This window comes from Gymnogyps californianus, chromosome 1, assembly GCF_018139145.2.
Source record: "Gymnogyps californianus isolate 813 chromosome 1, ASM1813914v2, whole genome shotgun sequence".
In the NCBI taxonomy this organism is placed as follows: Eukaryota; Metazoa; Chordata; class Aves; order Accipitriformes; family Cathartidae; genus Gymnogyps; species Gymnogyps californianus.
The window spans coordinates 33,512,132-33,537,677 of NC_059471.1; the positions used below are offsets into that span (position 1 = coordinate 33,512,132).

The 25,546-nt window shown below is 36.0% G+C and overlaps 1 protein-coding gene across 1 annotated transcript in view; it reads right to left on the bottom strand.

Annotated features, from left to right (window-relative positions):
- Positions 1-679: 679 nt before the first annotated feature.
- Positions 680-25,546, bottom strand: part of AKAP11 (A-kinase anchoring protein 11) — a 33,660-nt gene continuing 8,793 nt past the window's right edge. The window contains exons 3-11 of the mRNA XM_050906455.1: positions 25,259-25,306; positions 23,792-23,926; positions 22,516-22,780; positions 17,387-22,043; positions 14,871-15,026; positions 10,023-10,136; positions 9,208-9,254; positions 6,587-6,747; positions 680-1,877 (exon numbers count right to left, since the gene is read on the bottom strand). Of these exons, the coding sequence (XP_050762412.1) occupies positions 1,731-1,877; positions 6,587-6,747; positions 9,208-9,254; positions 10,023-10,136; positions 14,871-15,026; positions 17,387-22,043; positions 22,516-22,780; positions 23,792-23,926; positions 25,259-25,306 (5,730 nt within the window). The 3' untranslated portion in view covers positions 680-1,730. The remainder of the gene's footprint in view (positions 1,878-6,586; positions 6,748-9,207; positions 9,255-10,022; positions 10,137-14,870; positions 15,027-17,386; positions 22,044-22,515; positions 22,781-23,791; positions 23,927-25,258; positions 25,307-25,546) is intronic.

A 25,546-nucleotide genomic window follows, 5' to 3' on the forward strand; every position in this document is an offset into this window, starting at 1 on the left:
TGCATGCACATGTGTGAACACGCACATGTGTGAACACGCACATGTGCATATACAAAAAAATTAAAAATCTTTAATTCTGTGAGAAAGGTGAACTTTGTGAGATCCAAAGCAGAAACCCAGATGACAAATGAGGACTAAAAGAAACCGGGTCTCTGTAAAAAGACCAGTGGGATGCCTTCCTGAAACACAAAGACATTGCAAGGAGGGTGCTCTTGAGTTTACCAGTGTGACATCTCATAGTAATTTAGGGGGTAGGGGAAACCAGAATTGTACATATGCCATTAAAATTCATGAATAGATTTAGAGACTTTATCTCTCCTTGTTTGGGATCAGAAACTTGCGCATCATATCAACAGTATATTTTTCTATGAAAAAGTTATTAAGATTCTTTTGTTCATCCAAAATAAGTAAGACTCCATGATTCTCTTGCAAGTGATATGAGTTTTGAGGTGGCAACCTTGTAATTACCAGCACGTGCCTTTTTCTCTCAAAGGATGTATAAAAAAACAAAACCCAAAAAGCATTTTCAAACCACAGGATATGTAAAGGTCCAGTTTCCCTTCAGACAGAAAGGCAAGTCAGCAGCACTGGTGAGAAACCTGACTAGACTGCTAAAATGACTTGATTAAAAGTACCTTCAAAAAAAAAAAAAAAAAAAGAGTGAAGGTAGTTAAGAAAAATGAAAAATCAATTTTCAAGAAATTTCCCCTTTACGTTTTAATTAGCTTTCTTTGCTAAACGCTTAAGTGCTCACTGAGTAACCAAATTCTCTTTATTACTGAAAAGAAAATTCATATATAGAGGCTAAAAAATAAAGAATTAGACTAGTCAAAAAGATGGCCAAAATCCTCAGAAGTTTCTATCTGCTACTTTTAACACTTCTATGTGAGAGACTAACATACAAATTCTTCAACACACAATTAATGTCATAGAAGTATCTGCATACAAAAAGCTTCAGTAAGAAATTTAGCAATTTAAACTTGATTGGCAAGCTTCAGGAAACCTTGCTGAAGAATTATGTATGGAATTATGCTCAGCTACCCACTCTGCCCTTCTACCACAAGTTACCAGCTCTATAGTAGTAAACAAAAGGGAACATGTATTTGCACCTCAACAATTTCAGAGTAGACTCTCACATCTTCACATAAAGTTAAACTTGATAAAGGTGGCTATGAAGCCAGACTGTATTAAGGGGCTGCTTGGGCAGGTCGCAATTTTCTTCCTGTGCCTTCCCTACCTTCTCAATGGTGCCCTTGGGCACATAACACCGGGCCAACGTTGGCAATTTTTTCCATTGTCTGCAGCAAGGTATTCCAGAACAGATTTTTGCAGAACATCAGTGCTCTCAGTCCCGCTGTGAATACAGCACACATACAAGTGGGAAAAGAGCTATCCTGGCACAGCAGGAATCCTGAATATCATGCCTGAGACTGTCTCCTCTGAGCTACTATCATAGACAAGGGATTTTTTTCATAAATATTTCAATGGTCTGAACACAGCAGTAAATACAAGTTATACGTGGGTGGACAATACCGATTATGGACTGAATAAACATACCATGTGCACAGTATCACAAAGCACAGCACAGCTATTTTGACTTTCACCTCAAAGTCTTTTAAATGCTGACAATTACTTGAACATTCATTAGTTGAATTTTACTTTACATATGTGTTCTTTCTATCTCCTTTCAAAAGAGGAATGAAGTGAAGAGTGTTGCATCTTTGGATTTTTCAGACATTTTCCAGAAGCCAACCAACCAAAGACTTATTTAGAGCTTGCTCTCCATCAGACGCCTTCTCTATCATTTCACAGTATTTCAGCACTGCTTGCAAGAGATCTCCAACTTTCCAATCTCTTTCTCGCAGTCTTCTGGAAAGCTGAAGGGGAGACAGGGGAACACAAAACAAAGTATTTTGACCGGCACATCCTGATTAACAGTTACAGAAGTTATTCTTGAAACATTAGCTCATCAGAGATCAGTTGTAATGAGTTAATCGTTATTCCCACATCTATAAAAACAAAAACTTCCGCAAGAATCAGACACTTTTCTTTAGGGCAGTTTTCACAAAATTTTCTTCTGGAGGGAGCGACATTTTCAAATGACGTGGTGCCACAGGTATGAGGGCTGTGGTTCATCAAGACTGCAGAAAACAGGAAATTCTGAACACAAGATTAAGACATTTGCCACCCCTCCCATGCCAATAATGCGCATATAAAAAGACAAAACTCAGTCTTAATAAAAGGATGTGGATTTTCCTTTCACAACATATAGTGTGGTTTGGGTGGCACAGATACTACCCTCAATGAAAACAGTGTCTTCAGAGTTGGGAAATTTTAACATCTTGGGGAAGAGGAAAAGGTGAGGGTTAAGTTAAACTACCACTTGGGAGCAGAGATCAGTGTAGCTGAAAACATTTTTTTTTCGCCCAAGGTCCAAGCAAAAAAGTCTTCCTTTGCTTATGTGTCAAGCTCAGCTATATATGGAAGGAAGCCTACCCTAAGACCAGGATGAATTTGCCAGTTTGCCCAGGAGTAAAAAAAAAAAAAAAAATCTTTCAGTTTAAAAAAAAAAAAACAAAACAAACCAAACAACAAAAACAAAAAAACCAAACAAAAAACAACACCCACACAAACAAACTTTATTCTCTGTAGCTTTCTGGACAACTGTCAATGCTGCATTTAGTAAACATAATTTAGACACCTACCCTACTTATTCTTTGGAACTGTAGAATTTTATTGCCTTTTAGAGTCCCTACCATGACATTCTATACATTAAGTTTAAAAAAAAAAAAAGTCATAAACAGTGTTCAGTGAAATATCTTCCATAGCTACAAAATTAAAAATTCATAATGTTTCTTCTATGAGACCTGTCAGATTGCAGTACAAAATTCTAGTAAAAAATGAAAAGGAAGACAATCTCTCTCTGCTTCTTCACCTAGGTGATGTTCCAACTGCAACAAGGCAAGTGATGGAACTGACAGATAAAATGTCAGCAAAAACATGTATAAAACAAAAAACTTCTTGAGCAAACAATTAACTTGAGTGAGCAAAAAAGATCCTCTCTAATCTTGAATACAATATATCCTGAACACTGAAACTTTTTTCAGTGAAAACTATTTTCTACATAAAAAGAGACTGAAATCTGTAGTTATTTCTGTGAATTTTAAAACAGAGCACAGGAAGTAAGAGTTTTATAGTCTACAACAGACAATTTTGTAAATGGTGTTTGTTGGTTTATAAAAGCATGGTCATTTTTCTTATGCCAGAGGAAAGTCTGGCTAATGTTCAAAGACCTATTTCAGCAAATACAGTATAAAACTTCTGTCCAAAGAAGAAGATATCACCATGGTACAATGACAGAGCTGGCACTTGGCTTCACTAATCTTTCTATTTTAATTTAGAGTTCAAAGTTCAATGCCACTATTTCTTTAGCTGACTGATCTGTTTCTTACTGTCAGACAAGTGAAATATTGGAGTTTACTCAAAATAGATACTAGGAATCCTAAAACAGCTAGATAAGGTCTGATTAAAAATTGAATATATGTTTTTTTAATCCAGGCACTTACATATCCACGCTGTCAGGCTTCTCAAAGAAGTCAAGAACTATTCTAATTTACTGGTTTCTTTTTGTAGTTCCTAACAAATGTATTTTGTTTCATACATAGGTATGTAACTTCTTTCTGCCTTGCTGAGCATAACATGTATCCTTAAGTAAGAGTTCATACCCAGTTGCAGCAAGTAATACCTTGCCTGATACATGCTAGGACTATTTTTGTCTTTTTTTCAGGCACATCACATCAGTGGCTCATTACCCTGCTGTGATCAGCTAACACAAGCCTTTCCTCCCTTCCAGAACCCACCAACTTCTTATAGTGAAAATTACTGTTTTCAATGGGATCTAAAGCCCAGGTTCACTCCCCACATAAGTGAGGTAACTTACCAAAGTACCTATGAGATGATCAAATCTCCATAGCCGGCGAGAGATCAGTATATAGAGGTCAGTTTAGTTTTCTGCTGGGCTGCAGTGCCCTCTGGAGGTACTTGTCTAGCTTTACAAATGACAGAACTGAGAACGACTATTTCTTATTTAAGACCCTCAGTTTGGGTCAGAGAACATTCCAATTGGGAAATGAGATGGAATAAAAACCAGGTAATCCTTCCCTGCCCCCGGCGGGGCAAACAGGATTTCAATTCATTTTAACATAACTGCATTTGGAGAACTAAAAATTAATCTATAAAACTAAGTGAATCAATTAACTATTGTAACATTTTCAGTACTGCATGACTATTGCCTGCCTGAAGGTCTTATGTTTTATCTTTAGGTGTCAACTCAGTATCAATTTATGACTGAAACGTCAAGTAGAAAAATATTATAATTTTTTAGGAGTGCATACATAATAGACACTGCTATTGTCCAGAGTGCTCTTCTCAGTATATTCTCTTATTAAGGTAGCTAGAGTGGTGTTCAGATACACGGCCAGCTAATAATATCTTTCCTGTGTGTCTTCAGGCACTGGCTCAAATAGTAGCATTACAACTTTAAAATCCACTAAGTCAGAGCTGGCAGAAGAATGAGAGACTCAAGGAAAAATTAAAAAAAGAGGCACCTGCCATCTACTTTTTGTCTTACATGTTATGTTGCAGTGTAAGATACAGGCCTCTCTCACATACACACACAAAGGAGATTACTATTAACACTTGTGCGTCCCTACCACTGTTCTGCCTGAGTATTTTCAACGCTGCAATTCACAGACGACAAGCATGAAATAGATGGACAGATCTTCAAAAGATGGCAAAGACAACTCACAAGGTCGGAATGATTGTAGTCACTAAACCCAGATCATTCACATCAGAAGAACTTCAAACAATGCTGGGCCAGGCATGTGAGAACAGAGAAAGTGAAGTATTTTCTTCTTCATGTTAAGACACTTATAAACAGTAACAGGGAAGGAACACATGTATATAAGGATTAAGCCCAACAGTTTCAAATAAAAACAGAAATGGAGAAAAGTATTCTCAAACTGCCTTCTGGTTTATGAAAGCATGAAGTCCACTCTGAGTGTCAGAACTAATGGACAACAAAACATATTTCTGAAATAATTCTAAATCAAATATACCAACCTCCAGAAAAGGAGCATAGTGGATATATTTCAACTTACCCAAAAAACATTTCCCAATTTTCTGGGTTATTTTAAATAAGAATGCAAGACTTCCTACTCTCGAGATCGAACACATATACCACACAGTTACATAGGCAAAAGAAAAACAAAACTAGCATTCTTTTTCTGGGCTAGAAAGGGAGAAGCCACTCTTAGGAAGATTCAGCCCAGGTACAATCTGGACTGACCTCTAGATACCTTTGACACTCTTAACACAAGTCTACAGTAACTAAGCACCATAGGTGCACACATTCGTCTACGTTTGAGAGTCTATTTTGTCACACAGACCTCTACTTCCCAGTCACTCCCCTTTTCTCCTGAAATGATGATTTGAGCTTTGGAAAGGACCAAGTTGAAGACTCAATACCAAATTTTGGAAGTGAGAGCAAGCTTTTCCTTCCTTAATATACTGATACATATGTTAATTTGGTTTTGCCAAGATCTTAATTATTAAAAACATGCTAATGGCATCACATTAACACTTTTTCACATTACCAGGTCACAAAATAAAAATCTATAATTTATCATTCCTATCAACCTCATCACTAGAGACAATGCCTATGTATCCGTTAAGTTAGCCTTTCAGTAGCCAGGTAATGTTAAAATAATTCCTTGGTAGAAGATTAAAAAAAAAATAGGTCAAATGTAATAAATACCAGATTATCACGTGCAGTTTGGTGTGTAGCCACAAAGGAACAATTTTTATGATTTTATAGGAGTAAGAAATTTCTCTTATATGTTTGTGATGGAAATACTCAGGTCAGTCCACATACCAAAATTTTGACCCTTCCCTAAGAGACGCAAATTGCTAAAGCCTAATTGTTTAAACTTCTGCTTTCTCTTTGGTCACATATTAAATTCAATCTATAAAACCAAAATAAAGGCACCTAAAAATGAAACAACCTTATTGAGCCTTCTTTCTTAATAGCTTTGGTTGCAGTTGCTTACAGAATAAAAACATACTTAATATTTAAGTTAGAACCTAAACTTCTTTCTGATAAGAAAATGTGCATTTGCTAGCAAAAACACTGAGGCAGAACATATTAAGTTATAAATTAATTTGCAAGACCAAGTTCTCAGAAAGATTAAATTTACAGACAATTAAATACTAAGTAAAAAAATGCTTGAAAAAAATATATTTTTCACTAAACACAAATGCTGTAATTGTATCCTCTTTGGAGTAAAGCAAGGAAAATAACTTGTGAAACAAGTTAACTCAGCTTTGATTAATACTGTATGGTACATGCACAGGCTAAGCAGGCTGTTCCACTTTGTCCTCTCAGGATTTAAATAACGATTTTCCTCAACAGCAAATACCTCATTATTACTGAGTGGCAAATAAAGTAGTAGCAGCTGGTGTATCACAGCAAACGGAAATCAAGCAAATCCTTCCCCTTCCCCACCACCCATCAAACCCAAGTACTTACAAAGACAAATTCCCTTGTAGCACTGTCATGAAAGTGAAGATCAGACACCTCTGTTTCAGAAGCCGCCAGCCACTGGAGTGCTGCTCTGAGCTGGGGGTCCACTAGATTTGGTTCCAGATCAATATTCACTATTGCTAAAGTCTTTCGTATTTGCTCCAAACCTAACATTAAAAATAAAATCATCAAATCTATAGCTTCAAATTGTTTCAAAAAAGTCTCTGTAGTTCACTGTTTAGACTATATTATCTTAAAAATCTCAATTTAGTACCACAGACAATATGAAAGGAAAAACTCATGCTGGTCTGAAGTGTTTCTGTACTTTCAGATAAGGAAGTACTGTTTATCCCATTTACAATTGTATGCAAACATAGCTGAGTATTAAAAGACATCTAAACTTTAATGTATATTCCAAATGACAAGGAATTTAACACAGCTTTTCATAAACTGAACAGCAATGGCTTTCACATTGTCCATCAGTCATTTCTGTTTCCAACTGCCATTTTTTGCTATGCCTTCATCTACTAAATTTTTAGAAAGTGTGTATTTCACAATTCCGTCCTGTACAGGCAGACTGATCAGACTGCCTCTGAGTTTTTCCAAAATATAGTGCTGTTTTTACTGAGGCCTGTTCAATTTTTCAACACTTCCTTTACAGCATGAGTTCCAAAAATTAATACAGCATTGAAAGAGCAGTTGCATTAGTAACACAGAGAAACTACAGTATTGTCATCTTCGGTTCCCACACTGAATTTCTATATCCAGCTATCACAGTAATCCTTTGTCACACTCTCAGAACCAATTAAGCATATGCGTAGTGCTCTCCAAGTTGTTCTTGAAGTCTCTACTTCCAGACTACTGGACTTAACTCTATAGAAACAAGGAATATATTTGCAATAAAAACATATGTTCATGTGCAGTTTACCTCAATCTCACTACTCTTCCAATCAAGCTTATGAAAATTGCGGTACATAAGGTATTCATTCCGAACTGGCAAAGTTAAGCAAGACGAAACAGATTCCCCCAGGAGGTAAAAGAGAGAGAAAATTAACTAGTGGAAATGTCAACATAAGCATGCTTTTGGTGGATAACAGAATATTTGTCTAGGAGCCCCAAAATCTAATATCTTTATAGGAAAAAGAACCAATTATAAAAAAATTAATGACACTTAGTGGATGGAAAGCATTGTGGTAACGTATCACTGGGAAATTTTGATATATTTTTTAGTTTTATAAAGCAGATGACATTTGGTAATAACAAGGCTTTGTTTCAAATTCTTTGATGAACAAGGCGCAGTCAGCTTAGAAAAAGCCAGACATTTTAGGTACGACATGAACAGAACTTCCAAATGTACAAGACCAGGTACAAAGTTTTCCTACCTAGAATACTATTTAAATGGTCCTACCATGAAAGTAACAGAAAGAGTCTTTTCAAAGCAATAGTGAGATGGTGAAGAAATTAAACTGGAAAAATTTCACTAGAAAATCCTTAATACAGTATAAAGCAGTCTGTTGCACTCCAGGAGACACCTACACTGTATAAAGAAATAAAATCAAGTGCTATTTTAATCAAGCAATTTCAACATTTGAGATGCTAGAACTTTTTAAAGTCGAGACCAAAAGAAAGCAATGGTATATTGATAACCTAGATGAAACCTACAGAGCAGAAAATATTTTAATTATAATTATTCTGAGGAAAAAATACTCAATAATTTAGTTTAATTTCCTTATAACCTTGCAGTCAGATCTGATTTAAAAAAAAAAAAAATTAAGAGATATGGCTCATTTCCATAGATTTTTCCAGGAGCTTAAGGAAAAAAAAAAAAAAAACCACCACACATCTTTCTGCTTACATCAAGACTATTTGAAGACGCGCAAAATGGCTGAATATCCTCTGTAAGCGGGTAGCAGAGGTTTCTGGAAACAGTTATTTCATCTTCAGAATATACCCAACACAAAGAAAAGCTCTGTTACAACTTGCTCTAACATCAGCTCATCTTTAAATTAGCCTCATACACTGTGTATTCAGGCTGTTCTCATTTGAGTTAACAACTTTTGGCACTTCAATCAGACTGGAACCAGCACAGAGATCTTCTACAAACCAGAAAGCTGTAACAGGATTCTGGACAGACCCTGTTCTATACTTCACTACGAAGAAAGAGATTACAGCAAATATATCGAATCCAAGTTTTTTCATTGTTTCTCATGACTCCTCTCCCAAGGTTAATACGGCCAGTTTGAGTAACTTCTTCAGTATCTCGAACATAGCCATGCAAATGCATTGCCATGGCTCCTCATCAAATATTTTACAAAGAAGTTATGCTATGCATATAAATTTATGCTTTCAACAAGCTGATCAGAGTTCGCTACCTTACATTATTAAGTACATGTGTGAGCATCAGAGACTAGCATTTCCCAAAGGCTGTAGATTTCAGTGCATTAAGAGGTGTATGTAGGGTATTAACCTAAGAATATATTCTGACACTTGACTGACATGCATTATGATGAAGAGGGATAATAGGGTTGTCACCTTGTTTTGCAGACTACAGAAGCAAAGAATTAACAAAATAATTCATGTAGACTGCACAGGTCAAGAACAGTAGTACATACTGAAATTGACATTACCTTCTACAGCATCCTTGGAGTCTTCATCTTTATCTTCTGTTCCATCACTGTATTTTAAAAATAAAAATATTAATAGAATCCAACATATGCACAATAAATGTAGTCAATCCTAAGACTGTAATGAAGGTTATAGGACAGGAAGATCATAAAAGAATTAAGAAGTGATCATGAAAAGAAGCTTTGCTTCTCACACCATTTCATGTTGGAAACATATTTATCATCAACTTCACAAGATTTGCTCTTAGGGAAAGAAAGGAGAAGAGAGAAACAAGAGAAGGGTGTTAAAAAGAAGGATTGTACTATGAATACATTTTAAAATAAGAAAACTTACTGATTTTAATTAAGGAAGACAGTTTAGTTTTGCTTCATATGTGAAAAGGTTGAGCCATCTTATGTCACAGGTATGAACAGCTACAGGTTATTCAAAGCTGTAAGTCATAAGTGTTCTACAAAAATCAATTACCAAGCAATTTTCAAAGTTTCCACAAGCTAAAGGAAAAAACAGAAATCCTGTAGGAAGCAAGCTCTAATTTGCATGAAAAAGTAAATCTAAAGACTTGTAAAACTGCAAGCAAGAACATGCACAAAAGGGACCTTTCATTTTGCAAGCAGACCACATTCATCAGTTTAGCACAGCAAAATTTAACCATTCAGTATGGATTAATTAATGAAAAAATCATATTGTGATTAAGCAAGAAGAGTGTGAATAATGTATCAGCATAAAAAATGCACCGTATTTTTATTTTCCAAAATGATGATTTCATGCATTAATTATGAGGAACCCATCTGGTTTTATACTTCTCAACTCAACCAACCTGTCTGATGTTGGAAAGGATAAATTCTCCTCATACATATCCCCTTCTAAACCAAGACTGCTCCAGCTACTGCTGTTACCATTACTGCCAGGAGAAGAAGAGAACACAGCTGAACTAGAAAAGAACAATAGCTCAAACTAGAACCTTCATTTTCCTTAGAGCTGTTCTGTCAAGACATTTAATGCAAGAGCAGTGAAACTTCCTAAACAGGTTTGCTGGAACAGAGTACAAACCTGATTGTCAGTGCTATTCAGAGCAGCAATGTGCACAATAATGCAAAACTGGTAAGTTTCAGTACACAGGTGAAAGTATTAATTTGTACTCATTAATTTTCCAGATCAGTGCCAGCAGTAATTCTGTCCTCAGGTCTAAGAACATTGCTCGTTATTTATACAAGCTCAACAATTTCAATATGATTACTCATAGGAATATGGACTACAACTGTAATATTTGCTTAAGGACTAGCTAAGAGTTCATAAAATTATACATTGTGAAGACAACGGCACAAATAAAATCCTTCCATCTCATTCCAAAAATCCAGTAATGATCTCCAACAGCCTGATGAGAAGGAATTCTTAGAGCAAATTAAAAAAAAATTAATTCTGAACATTGTTCTACAAGCTGATCTTTTAAAAATAGGGGGTTTTATAGATCACTGAAAACAATACTAAAAAGATTACTTCACTCACAGTTCATAAACATACTGCATTTATTCCATGACTACATTCAAGCCAATGCGAAGAACTGAAAAAATTGAGCACGTCCTTACACTGGTACATTTTAGGCATTATAATTATCAGAGTTTGTTAAGCCTGTGCTTATGTACAAGATTGAGCTACTCATATGATTACACCTCTGTTCCTCAACTTCATACCTCCCCCAGAGCATGTCTGGAAGCCTTCCAAGAACAGGATTTCAAGATAACCAGCATTCTTTGAGAAGCTAGATTGTCTACTACAGATAGTATGACAAGCCATAAAGTAACTCCAGAGAACAACTGCTGCAAGAAGACGCTTTCTTCCCCTAAGTTTTGTGAGACTGTTAAAGCTCTTCTTTTCCACTCATTCCACTCAAGGCAAATAGTAAAATTTAAAACCACAAATGGTGGAAAGAAACATTTCAAGAGACAGGCATTAATCTCTTTCAAGAGTATGCCAGTAACAGTATCACCTCTCAGTGTCCTTTGCTTTCCAGTATGCCTGCTTGGATCCTGATTTCAAAAGAGTAACAGGAGGTTAACAAGCCTGCAATATGAACACACCCTAACAGGAGGAAAAAAAAGAAAAATTTTAAAAAGTTGCAGGTGCTTCATTCAGCACATTGTGGCTTATTTAGACTACATGTGCAAAGAACAATCAGACAGTTCTCTCATTATGCAAAAAAAGAAAAAAGAAAATTAAAGAGTAGAAGCTTCCAAAGAAACCAACTTGATTCGCACAGAATGCAAACCTGGTCTTAAGAACATTTCTCAAGCTACTGTGTGAGACTATCGTAGAATGTATGAAGTATTAAATTTGGTTTGAATTACATGTATAGAAAAGATTTAATATAGCCTATTGATACCAATACTTTGCACTCAAACAGCCTCTTTCACTGAAAGTTATAGATGCATAACATAAGTGGAAGTAAAAGCTGGCCCAGTTCTCAGACTAAAGGAAAAAGTATTTGCAATCTAACAGAAAGACCTCATGCATACTACTATTCTGATTAGGTAAGAGATTAATATATTTTACAGAGGTCAAACTTGGTCTGAAATAATGATATATATTGAACCATATGATTACAATGCATAGTAATGTATGAGACTTTCTTGTAATGTGACCTTTATTTTGGTTTAAGATACCAAATTAACAGTCTTGAAAATAAAGTCCTGCAACCACAGAACAAGCAATAGACAAAGGAATTATAATGCTTCTATAATGCTTCATGCAGCTCTTCAACATGAGCCAGCAGAAGAATTACAAGAAAAGCTTTCAACTTTTCTATATATACTGTATATATGGGAACTATAACTCAGATCATCTGCTTTGAGATTCTGCATTATGTACATACAGTCAAAGGCAAGAGGCTTCTGCTCTGAATTATAACCTAACCTGGATGCTCTGATTCATCCCCTGGAAAAGCCTATGGCTATGCCTATACCTATACATTAACTATAGAGAAAGCTTAAGACTATTTTATTTCTAAATTTAAGTCGCTAACATCAGGCACGCAAAGCAGAAGATACAAGCACTCCCCTGCATAACTAACTTTACCAAGTCCGCTAAAGAACTTCCATTCCTATTTCTATTCAAATGGAACTGCAGAGATCATGCTTTGATAATTCTTTCCAAGTTGTCTTGCTCCCTTGTTTACACATAGTTTAATCCTCTGTGAAGTACTCAAGTACAATTTTTATATTGATCTCAGACACAGAGGGCATGTACTGTTTCAACAGAGCTACTAAAAAAAAGTCTCTTTTTTCCTGAAGTAAAGCAAAGCAAGGTAAATTGAACTGGACCACTGTAGCTTGTATTGTGCTGTTTTCTGGGGATTGTGATCCTGTGTTCCAAAAAAATTTCAACTACCGTTAATGGAATCTCTAGGTTTATTATTATGAAGATAATTTCACAATGTCAGCTGAAGGAGTCTCAAGTACCAGTATCCATTGAATCCTGCAAACAGCCTGGAAAATACTGGGGGAAGGGAGAGGTCCTCCCTCACCAAGTAAAACTTACTTAATGTTCACTATGCCACTTAATTATATTGTACCAGCACCACAACCAAATCCGTCTAATGATATCTAGCACCTCAAAGATGGTACAAGCAAGACTGCTGACAGCTTCTTAGACACAAGGAAGCCACTTGCATTAAGAAATAGCTGCCAGGGGAGCAATGCTACCTGATAGTACATTTAAATGTTTCAAATTGACATGGTTTACATATAATCAGCATAATATTTTTTTAAACAGATGGCCCTAACCATAAGGGGGAAAAAAAAAAAACAAAACAAGGGGGGAAAAAAAAAAGCCTAACAAAAACCCAAACTTACAACTGTTGTAACTGCATAATGAATGCCCCCTCTATGACTGAATGGTATTTTCCTGTTTAATAAAACAGTTTATGTTAAAAAGAGGAAATAAAAGCAATAAATCTTCATCACTGCCATGAAATTTTTTATTTCTTTAGAAGATGCTAACACTGTTCCACAAACAGTGTTATTACTGAATCTTGTTTTGTTACAGGAGGTGTCCCCGCCCCCCATATCTTTTTACTCAGGGCAATAACCCCAGATCCTGTCACTTCCACCTGCTAAACCTCAGCAACACAAACGAACGCATGTGCTGTTACCAATTCACAGCTAGTTTTGTAAAACTAGCTGATTAATTTGCGCATGCCAGTTTCTTCTGCCAACACCTTGCTATCCAAATTATGCCTCTCCTTCTCTAAGTAAAATGCCAATTTAGGTCATTCCTCCTCTAATGAGCCACAATTTTTCTTGCAAGTTATAGAAATTGCCTTCTTTTCATTTAAATCTGTTTTCAGGACGATAAACAAACAACAAATACAACACAGGCACTACAGGTCCATCAATTTTTTTTATACCTTTTTTCTTCCCCAGCATCAACTAACCTATATTTTGTTCACTATTTCTAACTGCCAATATGCTGAATATTCTTCCTTATACTCTGAATTCCATCATGTAAGTCTAACTCATTTTCACTCATTCAACAGATGATGTTTTATTAAAGTAACTTTAAGGCAATGTATTCTCTTACAAAATTATTCAGTTGTGTGAGTGATAAATTATAGTTGCGGTTTAATTAAAATATTTAGTTAAGCAAAACATGAAAAAATATTGTAGACATTTAAAAATATTGTAGACATTTAAGTGAGCAGTTTCACTTTGGTACCAAATAATCTATCTGTACCTTACATAAGGAAGCATATCTCCCATATTTTCTTTAATCTCAGTGATGCTGGAAGTACTAACTAAAAAGAAAATACCTCTCTCCCATTTCTGCTATTCTTCAACAGAAATGCTGAACTTTCTACAGTAATTTAAGTGGTATGTTGCTCAAAAAACTAAGTTTACTCATTCCTCACATATTCCTTATATAGAAGCTCGGGCCACAACTCTCAATATAATTTTCCCTGCCAACAGGCAGAGACATTGCAGGTTTTTAAAGTTCCCATTCTAATCTTCGTTAGTTATCAATCAGCCAGGGGAAGTGTAGTGAGAAGCTCTGTGGAAAAAGTTACTACTCTGAACAGGTAAGTTCCAATATTACACACCTGTAAGCCCATGGTTAGTAGTACATAAATACCCCACCAATATCAGGTAGAACAGCTTAGAAATTCAAGTCCCAAAAAAGACAAAAATAGCTGTTAAAGCTCCTCATGCGAATTAAGCTCGTATTACTTATTTTCAAGAATAGATCAATTTACATAAAGCACATTCTCAATGATTAAGTTTTAATATTTCAGAGCACAACTTATAAACAGTACTTTCAAGTTGTATTTTATACATGGTGGTGTTTTTTAAAATGCCCGCATATTTTGCTAATACTGAAATTATATATGTACAGTTTTACTTGATGTGACTCCCTGATATCAATGACAATGCATACTCCACATATTTTAGAGTGTATAGTATGAACATTCATGGGCAACACCACTTTGTAAGAAAAAGCAAACATAATATTAGAGCCATTTTTAATAAAAAAGTCATTGTGTGTTGAAGACAAAATAATCTCTTCTCCCCCAGCCCCCAGGAGAAAACTACTCGATGCCAAGTTATTTGATGTCAAGATAACATCATAATGATAAAGATAACATGTTTAATTATACTAACATGTTTACAGTTACCTGTCACTGAGGTGAAGAAAACTGCTGCTCTCATCAGGATGTTCATCTTCAAAACTTAGATTGGACCAACTCCCAGTGCTATCATCACCAATACTAAGACTCATCTGCTGGCTAACAATAGATTCAACAGAGTGAAATCCTTCTCTTCCAACAGAGCTAAACAAAAATTTAAGACAAAAACATCACTGCATTTCATGCCAATCTGTGTTAGTTCATTTATAGCAATTTCACACCATTTCAAAGACATCAAATTTCAAGGGAAAAAAAAAGGGGGGAATCCATTAATTTGCACCCTATTCTCAACACACGAAATGGAGCAACCAAATGAATTTGAAATTTCAACAGGCTTAGGTCAGGATTGCTATTTGGAATTCTTTCACTAGAAGACAAAGGGAGCAGCACAAATAATTCTCTCATTTGGAAGATTATTTGCTATAAAGCATAGAAGGCATTGTAGCCTTACAGACAGTATATCAAGGTACACTTTTCAAGCAGAGGACTTACATTTTTGAACTTGTTCACCATAGGACAGTTTGGCAATTTTCCCCTGCCTGCTTTAGGTACAACCAGCTAGGTGGTCTACTGTTGTAGGCAAGTGCTTAAGTACGCGCTGGTGTTTAAAATGTTAGGATTCCTTTTTTTAAAAAGGTCTTTCTGTAGATAAAGATTTGTATTCTTGCTTCAAGAAAGTGTAGCAATGCATGACTTGTACAGAATTTTTCCCTCAGGACATAAATTTAAATTTTTTATCCAAAAAACAATCAAGCAAGTATGCTCAATAAAAAGCAGTCTTTAGAAGACACTTCAGAAGATCCAGTTTGATAACGTTAAAGAAGTTTGAACTCCTTATAAAAAAAGTTACTGTATGAGAACCTGCAGTTATGAACTAACTTTCAGGGGCAAACTGTGACTATCTATATACAGATGAAGTGGTAGAAAGTTCAAGAAAAATGATCAACCAACTACCACCATAGCAAGCAGCCACTGTAACATTCACTATTTCAAAAGCCAACCTTAACCACATCACTGATAACACTTTGCTCCAGTGAGCACGAATTTGTGCAGACAAATATGTAGCTTGGATTGGAACCCATCTGGGTAATACAAAGGTGATTTTTTTTCCCCATTTTTATTTACTGTTATACCAGTTCAGCAGCAGTTCTTTTCACCACGCAAGGCAGCTTCAAGAAACATATGCATTACATACCATACATTAGACGACAATGTAAGAAACATTTATAAATTTTGTCATAGTATAACCTTAATATTGCCTCCTTGTCACAGATATAATAATAAACAGTATCTCTTTGAACCCTGCATTTTATTGCTGTCATATTCCAACTAGAATTTTTAAATCATATTTTTAAGAAGTGATTCAGAAACAAAGTGTCATCTTTGATACTGCAGGTGTAGAAAAACACCACATTACTTCTTGGTTTTGGTCACACACTGAGTAAGGACTCAACTGTTACGCAGAGAGCCGCAATATACATCTTATGAGCACTTTTATGCTGCTAGTATGTATGTGTTTCATTTCAAACCTTGAAAAATTTAGTTCAGTCCCACTGTGGCCTTTAGCCACTAAACATATAAAAATCAATCTTTTTCTTCATTGTGATGCCCCTCTAGAAACCAGGAAAAGAAACCTGTAGATAGTGTGAGGAATTCCCACACAAAAAAAGCAGGAAAATAAATATTACTATAAATCGGAAAAAACAACATGGTAAAGATTGCTCTTGGACATGAAGAAGAGATTTCAAGTCACTCTAATCACTGCACCATCTGTTTTAAGAAACAGTTGCTGTTTGCCACAAAGTTACTGTGGCATATATTTCCTATTTATAGGTCTATTAAAGGAAACAGTATATTAGCCTTTGCTAAATACACAAGTATTTGAAAGTCAGCTCCTTGTCTATTGTATTACTATTTTATAAGCTAAAGTGTGTTTTAGTAAGTTGTTTTTTCTTAAAGTAAGGGGTTGTGGGTTTTTTCCATTAATAAGGACACTATCACAACACAGCCATAATGAAAATAAAGCCTTCATACTATAAAGCAATGACTAGTTTGGCCAGTACCAGATGTTGGTCCTACTGACAAAAGCAAAAACAAATTACTTTTATTTTTTAGCACAGAACAGGAAATACAGGTAGGGCACAAACCTGGATTCTGTCAGGGCTCACAGATCAACAAAACCCATAAGGTCTACTATTCTCTAGTGTAGGTAAAAATAACAGTATTTCAAGTTGAAATAATAAGTTCCACTTAGTCACCTACTGGAACATATGCGTGCTGATAAACCTTAGTTTCAAGCTCCCACAGGTGGAAAACAGTAATTTTTTTCTAGTTGTGAATCATTTAAATATCACCAGAAGAATAAAAAGAAAACATTCAGAACATAAAGTGTATATTTCTAAAAAAAATAAAATTAAAAAAAAATTCCTTCTGAGCACATATTTGTATTAACAATCCTCTATTTCTGGTACAGAATGCAACAAGTAAGAGAAAATTAGTATTACCTTATGTTAACTGCCTGACCAATATTAGTCATAGCTGATGTCATTATTTCAGTAGTAAGGCTTTCAGCAAAACTGACTCCATCTTGTCCAATACCACTGTCAGCTGTCAGACTTGTGTAACTCAGCTCTCCTGCTTTCTCTACTGTCGCAGTAGCCCCCTTGTCAGAGAACACTGTCTTCTGTTCTACATCAACATGAATTTTAGGAATATCAAGCTGAAACACTCTTGATTTTTGACAGGCACCACCCAATCGAGAATGAAGAAAATGCCTCACTGGCATGGAGGATTCTTGCACGGGCAGATGACGAGATGTACTTTCTGTACAGTACCGATGTTCCTTCATACTGCAGCATCTACAGACAGTTCCAGAAAAAGGAGACAGTTTCTCAGTATATGAAAGCCTATCCCCATTTTTTCTGTTTTCAGCCACATGGAGAACAGCCGACTCTAAACTCATTTCTAGAGTATCATCTGCTACTTTCCTAGCATATTGTTCTATAGCTTGAATTATGCCTTCACTGTAGCCATTTTCATTTAAACTGCCTGTACTATGATACAGTTTATGATCTGGAGAGAAAGGAAGAAATGTCCTAGAAAATCTTGTTTTAATAAGATCCCCTGTGACTTCATCAAATTCAGTCTTTTTATATAAACAGGAATCTGTTAGAGACTTTGGCAAACAGGCTCCCGACATTTTCATTTTCTTCCTGACATCGCAAGTGATACTGCGAGCAAGGGATTCTGAAAAATGTAACAACTCTGTACATTCTGTTCTCTGTGTGCCGATACTCCTTTCATATGTTTGATCTTCACAGCGATGAATGCTGCTTTTCACTTGCTGTACTGCATCTTTATCTGCTTTGATCAGCTCCAGCTTACCATTTACCTGTGCGTTTTGCCCAGGAAATGTCTTTCTGTTGTATCTCAACTTGGTTTTTCTAGCAGCTTGCTGTAAGCCTGATTTGATAGACCTGTAAGCAAGTCTGCTAGCGTACTGATCCATTAACAGTTCAGCATTACCACCTTCTCTTTTCAAAACTCGAATAATATGATCTGCGTATTCATCAGTCACACTTTCACAGCTTGGGTATTTGGAAGTCAAACCTGTCATGCCTGAACCTTGTGGTAAAGGAAGTACAGATGAATCTCTCTCCCTGGGCCACTGGTCGTGCACTGGACCGCACCGTTCTTTTGAACTATAATCTTTATCGCCTTTTCTCAGATAAATGCAATCCACCTGACAGTTAACTCGCTTCAACCTCAACAGTTTACAGTGCCTTGATTTCACTATTTTCTTCGCCTCATTGATGACTTTTCCTGCCATATCACCTGCATAATTCCATAAGGAATTGCACGTCTCTTCTGGGATATTTATAAATGCAGTATATCCACATCTTTTGTTTTGCATATCTAACTGAACCCGTCTATCAGCTTCTCTTTCATTTGTTTTACCATCTAAATGGGAAGCAGCCATTTCAGTAGCTATTGAAATTATATGGCTAGCTAAGCAATCTGCATACTGAATTGTTTTTTCTGAACACTCCTCTTTTTCAACGGGCATTTCAGAATGATCTTCATCTTCACTACTTTCCACTTCTTCAGAAAGCGACCGCATGAGTTTCCGCATAAATTCCTCATTTTCCAAAGAGTCATGTTCAGTTTCAGACAAACCAGTAACGGATGGATTGTACGGTGTAGAAGGTGGTGTTGCAGGTGCGAATTCCTTTGCCAATTCTCCCTTGAGTTTCTTAGATAGTTTTCTTAGATTTCTTTCAGAACTACCTTGACATGGTACTAAAGGAGTTGGTGGGGGTGTATCAGGCATTACACAGGTATTTCCATCTTTGAGACTTGATTTATCTTCCATATGCAAAGCATCTTCACTGCCAAGCATCACTGAAGAAAAGCTATTTGCATGCAGAAAACAATCAGCCTGCCTGTAAGTCAAAGGTCCTGAGGATGGTTTCTGAGTATCATGCTTTTTTGAGGGCTTGTTTAAGTATGTTATTGAGCAGCTTCCTGTGTCAGTAAAGTCCTCTAGAACATGCCTAGCAAAAGTCACAGCAGAACAAGGAGGTGGTGATTTTGAAGAAAACCTGTGTCCTTTTTGTTCCTGCCAACGATCTTTAGATTCTGAAAAACACTGAACAGAATGAGTTGGACTAAGAAGAAATTTACATGGATTATTCAAAGGCATCTGTTGTTGTTCCACAATTACAGAAACATTACTTTGTTTCTCAGCCTCTTGCTTCTTTATCACACTTTGTTCTTTTCTACTGGTATCTGCATAAGTCTGTGAACTCACATTATGTGCTAAATTCTCACTAGTGTTGCATAACACAGTTTTACTTTCATCCACAGATTGTTTTATGACATACTTGGCCAAGTGATCTGCAAACATATTCTTGGGGAAATCTTCACCAATACATTGCACATAAGGTTTTTTATCTATTATTTTTCTTGTTAAAAAATCTGTATACTCTTCTACTGCTTTTGTTACTCTAGATGAGGTTATGGCTTCATAAGCTTCATTTACTATCATATCTACCATGGTTCCAGAGAAAGTGTTAATGCCTTTTGACCCACTTGTTAATTCTGAATTATTGTTCATTCCAGATCTGTTATTTGTTTGTTTGGTATCATTTTGGTTATGTAAGATTGATGGAGCACTTTCAGTACTTTGACTGTGATCTGAAGTTAGGTATACATTTCTGAAAGAAGCGACTTCCTCCTCTCTCCTTCTGCTTGTGAAAAATGGATGGGCGACGTCTTTGTATACTTTCACATTGTCATCAGAATTCGGAGCAGTGGATACTTTTGCTTTATAAGCATCAGAGGAAACCTGATGTTGACAAAGAGCTCTTCCAGCTAGGGGCACAGGTATTGAACTTACAACACCAGAGGTGCAAAACAGAGCTTGCTGTACTGTATATTCCTTCTTGGAATCTTGGATTGGCTTCAGTGCTACCCTATCATTAAAATCAGGAAAAACTGTGGAAGTCCGTGTTGACTCTAACATACTTTCTGCGCTGACATATTTAATGTTGTCCATGGAAACACTAATGGCTGCTTGTGTTGTGAAGGTCACATCAACTTGAGATAGTTCAATAAAAGCCTCCTGAATGACAGATTCAGACAAATCTCTGGCATAGGATCTTACCACTTTGTCTTCATAATCAAATGACGAAGGCTGTGCAGCTGTAGGTGTCGATGGATATGAAAACTGGCATACTTCCATGATTCCTTCAAACACAAGCTCTTCAGCAAGGTCTGCCGCAAACCGTGCAACGGTGTTGGTAAATATTTGTTTCTTTACGTGCCGCAGTTCTTTCAAAGCACCAGTTATAGCTTCGCTCACCAAAAAGTTTGCTATCCCATTAATGGCACGCTCCTTCAGGGAGATTGCTCTACGTCTTCCAATCTCATAAAAGGCCATTTGAAAGACCGAAGAAGTCAACCTAGCAGCCAAATGACAAAGTGCATTGGTGCATGAAGAAACGCCTTTTTGTAGGTCTTTAAATGCACTGCCAAAACTTTTTTCAACTAATTCAGCTGCAAATTTTTGAATGCTATCTCTAATCATTAATGACTTATGTTTAGATTTTGCTTGTTTATCTGGCTCCTTACTAGTTTTCATTTTGAGATCTGCAGCTTGACGTTTTTTCACTTTCAAAGCAATCCTTTTGTGTTTCGAATCATTTCCTGCACATACTTGTTCTGATGAGGACTCAGAATGAAAAACAGAACCCAGTATTTCAAATGAAACACTATCAGCATATGCTGAATAACTATTACGAACTGCATCATGGTGATTTTGACCTGTCCCATCTCCACCAAGATTAATTCGACATAAACATTCAGAAGAACCACAGCTCCCTAGTGGACTGAAAGCCGATGATCTAATAGGGCTGAACAAGCCTCCATTCTCTTCCCCTGATGTTTTAACTGGGCGAGGGGAATCCGGGACATCAAAGATGCTGCTATATGGTGATTCTGGTTTACGAGGAGTTGGTTTCTTTACATTGGCTGGGAGAGTGGGACGATCAAACTTGAATTTCTGAGGATTCATTGTAATGCTTGCAGAAGGCAATTGTTCATGTGCAGTCCTCCTTTTCTGGGAGGGATTCCCTAGGATGGGATCCCTAATAACTTTACAAGAGTTTTCCAAGGCTTGTTCCAGCTCATCGAACTGATCAAAACTATCAAAAAATTCACTTACTTCTGAGTCTGAATCCTCTATACCATCTTTCACTACTGGAATTTTTGGCAACTGAAGTTTTGCCTTCAAGCTTTTTTGATACCCTTCTTCATCTAAGAAGATGATGGGGCTTGGGCTGGAGCAATCTGACTCAGAGGATTCAGCTGGAGAGGAAGAAAACAATGTTTTACATAAAAAATTAACACCTTGATCAGAAGGATTATATGGCTTATAGAAACTCCTTTGTATCCAAGGATCAGAAATTGAGGTTGTAACTGAATTTTTTACTGAGGACAGTTCCTTAAGTCCCAAAATATCAATCAGAGTAGAAGATCTGGCAGATGACTTTCGACGTGCAGAACCCACAAGGATCTTTGAGTCAACAGCTTCTGAACATTGAGCAGGGATGGTCTGTGAAGCAGCATCTCGATGGTTTCGAGAAGTAAAGCTGCATGCACCTGAAAAGAAAAAAAGAAAAAAGAAAAAAAGAAAAAAAGATGGCTTCAAAACCAAGAATTTCCACAGAACTACAGAAAACTGAGGACAGATTTTGATGGCAACTGCTGGGCTTGTTATTGTTGTAAAATGCTAGCCGATCTTTCATGATTAAAGCAATCTTTCATTTTTTTCAAATGCTATTATACTAATCTAATCACTGACAAGTTCATGTATTTTTTAGCACACGAATTAGAACAAGATTCTACTTGATCTGCATCCGACACCGAGATTAGAATCTTTGGTTTATGAGTTGATAAACTGTTGTGAAAAGAACAGCAAAAAACCCTAAATTTTCAATTGCATAATACCCCTTTACAAAACATGATTAATGTAAAAAAATTACTATTTATTTACATTTACTTTCTCATGAAATCCCGACACCCTAAATTTCAAGTAACAATTTCTACAAGTCAACAGCATGCAAGAACTTACCAGCACTTTGTATCTTTGAAGGCTCATCTTCATCTAAGTGTTCGAAAGCAGTGACAAAATCATCCTCAATTGAAGAAACTGACTGATTAGTGTCATCATCTTCTCCATGGGATGTCTCTGTTTGACGTTTTTGCGATGAGTTTATTTCCACTGCATATCTTATGCCTGTGGTATACTTGCTCAGCAAGGTAAATATATAATCAACTTTGATCCTTGGGAATGAAGGAGACAGTCTCATCACACAAAACACTTCAGGAAGTTGATTCTTGAAAAAGAGAGCAACAAGAAAACAAACCTAACAATCTTAGAATGTTTTCAGCTGTCAGGAGTACCAAGGGATCCCTTCAATGCATTTTTGTGAACAGTAAACAATTTACAAATACATTAAAGATAAGAAAATGAATGGAACAGTTTGTGTAGAGTGATAGTTAAAATCACTCATTTTCATAACTTCTGCATTCTGAATAAATCATTGTAATAAAACAAACAAAGAAAAGGTTGCGTAATACAACCCTGATAATATGTACTCAAGAATCTATTAAAGAATGCATATTAAAAATCTGTAGAGGAAGACAGTATTTCAAAGCAATGTTTATGCTGAATAGTGTTTCAGTTTATAGGATATTTGTTTCTTCAAGGTATTTTTTACCTTATACGCAACATAATTAAATTTAACATGCATGATTAGTCAATACAGCTTTAAGAAGTCTGCTTTAACAACATTTATAATTGGAAATAATATAATTAACATAATAATAATATTGGAAATAACACTGAAATGAAAATAACGGAAATTATATAATTAACAGCATTTATAATTGTAAATAATCTTTTAGTAAGAAAATAGCCCACTGAATTTTACAAACACCTGACATGCTCATAATTTTGGGCACCTCTGTTTCAAGAGGAAAAGTCTGCCGAGGATGAAAGCTGCATCAGATCAGAGCAGAGACAGGTAACTTGACAAGTTTCATCTTCTTTCCAAATTGGCAGTGAAAGGGACTGTAGCCTAGCAGAAGCATGGGATCAGCACCATAATTAAATATTTGTTAAATATTTTTTGTTAATAATACAGCACTTGAAAGCACCAAGTTTATTCTGAGATTTTCTAACATTCATTTTAAAGAAACTGCAGAAATATAACAACATTAATACTACTGTGGCTAAGACGGCCCAAAACCAAAAGCAAGACAAGGTATGATATGACTAAACTCTTTGTAAGGCCAAATATAACGCTTCTGTAATTAAGACATGCAACATGACACAAAATTTTTACCTGATGTTTCATGACATAAGGTTTTGCCAAGGTTTTCTTTACATCTTTTAGAAATATAACCTCGTTTTCTTTTAGTTTGCACAACTGGAACGATTTCAGAACATCTGGAAGCTCTACAGAAACAGCTGCCAACTCCTGATTTAAATACACAAACACATTGAGAATACAAAGTGAAAAAAATAACATGTAAATGTTAATGGTTTTGATCTCATATCCCCCCTAAATAGTAACAGCTGCTAATTTTGGTAAAGCTTCTCTTGCCTCCTCTATTTCTTGCCCCATCACCCACTTATTCTCTTGAACTGTAGTGTAAAGCTCATGTAAACAAGCTTAATTCAGTCCACACTCATCTCCAGCTCACTCTTCTACCAAAAGAAATGCCACTGTTTCTCATAGGCTACAAGAGGCTTAAAAGTCACAAGGGAGCAACTTGTAAGCACTGAAAAGCAGCTGCACATCCTACAAGGTACGCAACTACAAAGAGAACACTGAACTCGGCTAATAATGGTTCTCAATGGATCTCTACGTGCTCTTAGTGTCCTTTATTGGAATGGTGTTTTAGCCCCCTATTACAAAAACAGGGATGAGCCACTTCTTTACGCATGATCTTGGATAACTTTTAGATTTACCTAATATAGAAAAGGCCTATGGAAGATTTATGATTTTTTTTTTAAACAGTCTAAACACTACTGATCCATACGGTACAAAGCAAGTCTCCATAAACCTATTCAGCCCAATTTTCTCTAAATTCCATCTAACTCTAGATGATCAAATAGTTCTTATCCATACTTGATTATACTGATGTGTAAATTGCACAGGAAGATTAAATCCTTAACTTCTTAAAATGGCACAGCACAACCCCACTAGTTTGCTACACTTCCCCTTTTAAAATAATATTTCCTAATCTAACTCTCCAGAATAATATCTTAAGGCATAACCATAATACTGATTCCTGGTCCCCCACTAGCAATTCACAGCTAGCGGTCAATTCAGTAAAGTTTTAGCTTTGCAGATGACAATTGTACCATATTAATAAGCACAACTGTACTAAGGAGAAGGCTACAAAAAATACTGATACACACAGGTTTTTAACAAAAAAACCCAAAACAAAACAAAAAAAAACCCACCCTCACAAAAACCCACAACCAAACAAATGCCTCCTCCCCCCACACACCCCCCACACAAAACAAATCCCCCCCTGCAATTTAAGGAATCTCTTCCAGACCATTCTAATACAAAGACTGACCCAGGTAGTATTTTAAATACATAGAAAACAATGATGATCATATTAAAATAATTATTTTCAACCTTTCAATAATATTTATAACTTAGGTTTTTAAATGCTCATGATTCATGTATTTCATTTCTCAAACACCAAAATTCCTCCATCTAAAAAACTAGGTACTACTTAGAAATCACCAGTGCTGAAGAACATTATTTTCCAATATAGATAGATATATACTGTACCTGCAAATGAGCAGTACCCATCTCTTCAGCAAAACCTATAAATGTAATCTGTAAAATAAATACATGAACATATTGAAGTACAGAAAAGAACTTCTTCGTTTTCTGCAGATATTTAAGAATTAAAAATTCAGCAGGCTTTACCATAAAGCTTCATTCTACTGCCATGAAAACCATACCTTAGGGTACCATAGCTTGCTCACCAGTAGCACATAGTCTTACATAAAGAATAGTAACGCTATACGATTTGACTTGTGAAATGTCAGATTAGACTAAAGAACATATACAACA